The sequence below is a fragment of the Pelophylax lessonae genome (genome assembly GCF_965119305.1).
Source record: "Pelophylax lessonae genome assembly, chromosome: 8".
In the NCBI taxonomy this organism is placed as follows: Eukaryota; Metazoa; Chordata; class Amphibia; order Anura; family Ranidae; genus Pelophylax; species Pelophylax lessonae.
This window is the reverse complement of record NC_138775.1, coordinates 201,403,199-201,410,230: the sequence shown is the minus strand read 5'-3', so window position 1 is coordinate 201,410,230 and position 7,032 is coordinate 201,403,199. Positions and strand designations below refer to the sequence as shown.

Sequence of the window (7,032 nt, the reverse complement as noted above, 5' to 3'; positions counted from 1 at the left end):
TGCTTTATGGCCCTATGGAGTAAAAGGCCTCTAGGTAGTGGAGTCAACCTCTCCCCGTATTGAGGAGGAGAGGCCTACTGTAGTGACCCTGAGAGAGGAAAACAGGGCATGGGCTGTGTCCTACAGCTGAACCTGAAAGAAAATCTCATTAAGAGCTATGGGACTAGACAAAGGTGTTGTAATGATGTGGAATGTGAATAAGAATGTCAGGATTATTTTCCGGTACCTCAGACGGCACAGGGTTGGGACTGAGAAGCCCAAGAAGTATGCGGCATCAATAAAAAAGGAGTAGTGTGAGAATCAGCACTTGGGCTAATGGTTCAAAGGCTCCCGAGCCTTGTAAAGTCTCCAAGGCAACCTGATGTGTGAAGACATAGGGAGAATAATCCATCACACCGCATTTACTTTAAAAGCTAGACAAAAAAATCTCATGAGATACTGTATGTAGTGACAGAGCAGTTTGACAGCTCAGTCCTGCATTCTGCAGTAGACAGCCCAGGCAATGCGGAGGCAAGGGGGGGGGGGTTATCCTGTTTTTATAGAGACATGGTGGAAAGATATACAGGCATGTCAGGGTGGAATGTAGTCCTCTGTCCCAAGCAGGTAGATGGCTTATGCCGTTGGCATGTGGAGATGACAAGCAGCTGGAGAGGCGAAGCCAGAGCTCCTGTGTGAGTGCGGGGAGCAATGCTGGGAGTGGAGCTTTGATGGCAGAAGCTGCGGCCCCAGCCACTGAGTCCGCTGTGTAGTCAACTGAGGCTCACTTCACGACCAGGGCTCTTTCTAGAGTGGGCCACCCGACCAAACTGAACGATCAGGGGAGAAGGGCCTTAGTCAGAAAGGTGACCAAGAACCCGATGGTCACTCTGAGAGGACTAGGTATAAAAGACCATCTGAAAAAAACAACTACAATAACCAGCATTTTTTTTTTTTTTTTAACTAGAGCTTTCCTATTTTTCTATACATAAGTGCTTTCTAAGCATTTCAACAAACAAAGTAGGTACACAGACAAATTCAAATGTATTACCAATTAAAAAGGTCAGCACGCCGCGACCCAACGTACCCCAGGAAGACGTCAGTTGTGACAAAACCGCGTCGGGTCGCAGCGTTCTGACGTCACCCACGTATCCAGGAAGGACGGGCGGAATTGCCGGCCAGCGGCTTTTAAACCTTTTAACGTGTAAACTCTGCATTAAATGTAAGTGCATGTCTTTATACTGAATAAACATGGTCGATGGTTTTACACTATGGAGCCTCTATTGTTCTGTATTGCATGACGGCTGTTCATAACATCTGTGGATCATGATACCAGAGCAGTGCAGCTATTTTGGTGACACCCACGGCTGATATACCCGAGTCTTGGTCATCTTCCCAGGTTTACCCTGGTTGTGAGAACTGGCTTCCTGCTGTGATTTTCAGGCTTGTCATTACCTGTTTCTGGTAAGCAGGATTGAGGTCGGTGGAGGATTGAGCACACCTGTGGTGGATTGCACAGTATTTGATTCTTTACATTGTGTCACACCTTTTGATGGGTCTTGTGGACTTTTATTAGAGACTCTATCACTTAATTTATCTAAAATCCTCACAATTTTTTATCACCTTAGTTCAATTTCTTTATACCATTTGGATTATTGTGATATTTTGCACATATTTGTTACCTTTTTATTGTGATTTATGATTAGTCACTTATTGATCACTTAGCGCAGCTTGTTTATTAATATTAATTTTTTTGTGTTATCACACTAGAAGCTGCAGCTTCCTTTATATATATTTTTTTATTTATTATTCACTAGCGCGGTTACACTTTTTGTTATTATACAAATGCAAATGACTGGATGGCACACAGCTTATGCACAGACCCAGCCTGGGAAATGACAAGCCAGTGTACTGCCGTATCAGCAGTATTTTGAGTAACTTCTAAAAGGGAGCTCCCTGTTTGACTCCCAGTTTACCAAATGTACACACAAGCAGTGCATCATTTTAAACAAGTCGGCCAATTCACTGACTTGTAAGTCGTTCTCTTTTACACATATATTTAACAAATTACTTACAGTAAAACTGTACAATATCGAGCGTTATAGAGCTGGCCACCTTACGCATCCTATTGAACAATCTCTTTTAGATTTACCATCAATTTAAGTGGGAGGGTTTGCCTAAAAATCCTTTTTATTTACATTTAGATATGCAGCCATGACACTTCGGTTAATTAATCTAAAGGCGATTGTACAATTAGACTGCTTGTATGGCCAACTTAAGAAGGAGGGTATTAAAAATGTAGATACCTGAAATAATCACTCCATAAGCAGTATAAAAATTAGATAATGATTTTATTTACAACTCCCTTTCCATGAAAAGAACAATCTAAATAAAGTAGCAGTGCCAATCACATTTGAATGTCTGATGTTTGTCAGATACCAGCATCAGAAGAGTGAATACAGTTCATTAAGACAGACATTGCTCCTAAATTGGTCTAATTAAGTCTGTCATTTTCAATTATTCCAGTTCTTCAAGATCTTCTCACCAGCATCCAATGTCTCATCTCGCTGCAATAAAAAAATAGTTGGATTAACCCTCATTCTATAATACTTTTGTTAAAGCAACATATCAGAAAAGTTATAAGGTACAAAAAGGAGGTAATAAGCCAGGTCCATAAAGACATGGATGAGCGAGTTTGAGGTGAAGGAACTTGACTGGCCTGCACAGAGTCCTGACCTAAATCCGATGGAACCCCTTTGGGATGAATTAGAGCGGAGACTGTGATCCAGGCCTTCTCCTCCAACATCAGTGCCTAACTTCACAAATGTGCTTCTGGAAGAATGGTCAAACATTCCCATAGACACACTCCTAAACCTTGTGGACAGCCTTCCCAGAAGAGTTGAAGCTGTTATAGCTGCAAAGGGTGGGCCAACATAATGATGAACCCTACCAACTAACAAAAGTTCATGTGCGTGTAAAGGCAGGCGTCCCAATACTTTTGATAAAATAGTGTATTTAAGCCAATTAGAAAGTGAAATGTAGGATTTTCTTACCCCAACAGCCCTTAAGTGGCGGTTCACACTCTTGCGGCTGCGGCGATCGCATGTAATATCGGAGCGCACTGCTCCTTCATTACATGCAATCGGCTGTGCGTTGCGATTTTCAGTCATACACTTTGTATGGCTAAATTCGCACTGCACCCGCACCAAAGGAAGGCTGCGAATTTGCAGCCTGTTCCTGCATCGCAGACGCACCCTTGGCAGTTCACACTGCCATATGCGATATGCTGGAGGTGTCAATGAAATGTTAACGACACCCCCAGTTTGATTGCATATCGCAGTGCGATCTTTACAGTTCGCACAGGATCGGATCGCACAAGTGTGAACCACTGTGCGATCCGATCCTGATGCGGCTGAAAAAAAGGGTCATGTGCGACGTTGGTGCGGGTGCAGTGCGAATTTAGCCATACAAAGTGTATGGCTGAATTCGCACCACACAGCTGATCGCACGTAATGAAGGAGCAGTGCACTCCGATATTACATGCGATCGCCGCAGCCGCAAGAGTGTGAACCGGCACTTACCAAACCTGCCACCACTGGGCTCCCAGCATCCAGAACCAATGAACCATCTGGGTGAAACTGCAGTTTCATGTCACAGTGTCTTTATTTTTGCAACCTCAAGACTCACTTTCAGTCTGGATAAAGAAATTACAATGGTCTTGAAAAATGCAGAGTCCTAAACACAAACTCCTGAACACAATGCCCTTCAATTTGAAGTCTAATATACAGAGCCATTCAGAAAATACTATAAGTATTGTATCAACTTTGGAGATATAGCTGGCACTGTAGACATTTGTATAGCGAACTTGTATCTTCTGTGCCTAAATATTAAGGCAAAACTTTTTTTATTTGGTTTTGGATGGAGTGAAGAGGGAAAATAACCCCATTCGGTTTTTATTGGTGTCTATGCTCCCCTTAGGAAGATTCACCCTTTACCCTGTATTTGTCCTGTTTACCTTTATCATCAAAAATTGAAAGTAAAAGAATCACAAATTTTAGATTATTTCTTTTCTGGGGACAGAGGGGAAACCTTTCTATGGGGACACTAGTTCTGGTGACCTGGGGGGCCCTATAGGATCCCCTTAATTTTCAGGGATTTCCTCTAAATGTCTGCTTTCGTTATGGGACAGGAAGTGAAGGGAAGTCTCCTCAATGGGTCACAGATGACAAAAAAATAAAAAAAATCTAGGAGGGGTTATAACCATCCCTTACGCTATCCAAAAGGAAAAAAAAAAAAAAAAAAAAAAAGTTGTCAATACTTTTACTTCAAGTAAAAAAAAATCATGTTTGACTGGAGTGCACCATCAGGAACATTGAGACCATGTATAGTGCACTGGAGTAATGCATACTGTATGATGATATACTTTACCACATCTTATTTTGAATGTCACTCTAGTACACATTCAGAACACACCTGTGCTATGGCACACTGCTATGTACTGTATATTGTGGCATGCTTCGATGAAAAAAAATAATGAAGCAGAGGTGACTTAAGTTGGGGTCTATTCAAAATAAATAGGCAATAGTAATGTAGTGCAGCACAATAGGGCTATATATTTTATAACAATAGAGTATTGATAAAAAAAAAATGTTATTTACAGGCAAAATAGCAACCTCCATAACTTTGAAAACATATTGACTTTAGAGAAAAGTAATCTTGTGGTTTACATTTAAGAGCAGATGGCTTTATATCGTCTGATTATTTTAATTTACCATACATACCTACCTTAATAAAACAAAATCTGATATACTTTTCAAATTGTTTCTTGTATTCAGGTCCACAAAATGCCGTTACTGGAATAGCAGCTAGTTTCTAAAATATATTTGAAACATATAAAATGTTAAAATGTAATATTTGCTATTCACGGTTAGAAAACATCCAACTGTGGGGGAGATTTACTAAAAGTGGAGCACTCAGAATTTGGTGCAGCTGTGCATAGAAACCAATCAGCTTGTTCAATTAAGCTTTGGCAATAAAACCTGGAAGCTGATTGGTTTCTATGCAGAGCTGAACCAGATTTTGCACCATGAAGTTTTAATAAATGACCCCCAGTGTGCTGTATACTATACACTATAAAAACAGAGCAGGAAGCTAGTAAAAAGAAAGCTTTGCTTTGACACGCATACACTAGCAACTATTTGAACAATTCTATAAACACTTCAATACCCACCTTAGTTTTAATCATCCACTTTATAAATTTGTAATCGTAAGGTTCATCATCTTTCACTTCAGAAAGATCCACTCCTTCAACACAAAAATAAATCAATAATCATAAATGAGAAGTCTGGTTGAGCGCTGATATATTACATATTCTATTTGTTCTGCATTCCTATATCTTCTTCTGTGTTCTAGCGTGGCTGTGAATTCTCAGAAACAAAACACACTGCTACCTTTAACAAATAATTTGGAATCATCTTTTCCTTAATCACCTTTTAGTAGAAAATATGTCAATTCCAAAGTTGATCTTATTTTGTTTTTCTGGAACCATCAATATTGCTGTATTTAGTGCCTTCTGAAGCCTACTAAATGAGCACTAGGTGTCACTGTAGTACAAAAGTACAATCACTACTGACTGTGGTCTCATTTCACTAAGCCGTTCAATCTTGTTTAGCTGTTATTTACTCCCTACAGCGCCTTATATAGCTCCCACCATATAAGGCAGGGGCAGGCAACCTTTAGGGATGGAGATCTACCTGGACAACATGGAAGAGATCAAAGATGACCAGGTGTTGCGCCCTTTTAAATAAATCAATGAATTATCAAGCCACAAATTAAATCTTAAAAAAAAAAAAAAAAGGGAGGGCCAGAGCAAAGGCGCTCACAGCAGTAAGTGCTTTAGCACGTTCGGTCACAAGCCCGAACCCTCTCGAGCTATTTCCAAGGGTTTCCCCGCAGCTGAACGCAAGCAAGGGGCTAGGGCTGTCTCTGCAGGCTGGGATTTGTTAAGCATGTGCCTGTGAGCTCTGAAGTTGTCAAGGGAAACCTGGGGATCTCTTTGCGATCCACCTGTCACCTGCCTGCAATTGATGGGTTGCCGACCCCAGGTTTAAGGTGTACAACATGCTTTGTTTGGCCTGCGTGATGTTAGGATGAATGTGAATGTTAATTCATAAGGATTACTGCACCAGTTACCTCAGAAACAGAATAAAACAGCATAAACAGAATAAATCTGCGAGCTAATGGTGAAAAATATAAGAAAAAAAGCTGCTGAACACAATATCTTGACACCTGGCACAAAATAAACAAAATACAAATAGTGCAGCGCTAAAATATATCAATAAACCATTATGTAGTGAACATGTAAATGATAAATTGTGAGTCCAAAAAGCTATATATATATATATATATATATATACCCAAAGATCAGAGCAGGTTTTAGTTGATATATTATGATAAGGAGTCCCACATGCCATTATGGTAGCTGAAAGCAGGATAGAGGAGGTGTCACCAGCCAAACCACATTAAATTTATGGTTGAGCCCTGTTTTTTTTGTTAACACATTCACCCCAAACTACTGCCCTGCATCGGTCAATTACAGATTAATTTTAAAGCAGGCATGTCATGTTGTCTGTTGTCCTGTCACTCCTCCTCTGTGGCCATAAGCAAGTATGGTAGATTTAGAAAGCACTGGGATGAGGTTTACAAATCTGAGGCGAGAGAACCCAATCACTTGACCTGTCAAATGCATGTGATTACAGAGTTCTTCCTGCTTCATTAAGCAGAGAGAACTCTGTAGGACACTGAAGGCTTTACTCCATGTACTGCATTTTATGAACAATGCAGGTTGCAGCATAGAGAAACCTGGCAAAGTATAACGGAGACCAAAGTACCGTTTATACTCGAGTATAAGCCGACCCGAGTATAAGCCGAGGCCCCTACTTTTACCACAAAAAGATGGGAAAAATGATTGACTCGAGTATAAGCCTAGGGTGAGAATGCAGGGCGGCGGGCATGGTACAGGAGAATGCAGGGTGACTGGCATGGTGCAGGAGAATG

General features: G+C 40.8%; 1 protein-coding gene across 4 annotated transcripts in view; it reads right to left on the bottom strand.

Moving 5' to 3' along the window:
• Positions 1 to 2,308: 2,308 nt before the first annotated feature.
• KYAT3 (kynurenine aminotransferase 3) overlaps positions 2,309 to 7,032 on the bottom strand; it is a 78,278-nt gene continuing 73,554 nt past the window's right edge. For all 4 annotated transcript variants that reach the window (XM_082266560.1, XM_082266562.1, XM_082266561.1 and 1 more), the window contains 3 exons: positions 5,207 to 5,280; positions 4,762 to 4,848; positions 2,309 to 2,543 (listed from right to left, as the gene is read on the bottom strand). In XM_082266560.1, the coding sequence (XP_082122686.1) occupies positions 2,490 to 2,543; positions 4,762 to 4,848; positions 5,207 to 5,280 (215 nt within the window). In that variant the 3' untranslated portion in view covers positions 2,309 to 2,489. The remainder of the gene's footprint in view (positions 2,544 to 4,761; positions 4,849 to 5,206; positions 5,281 to 7,032) is intronic.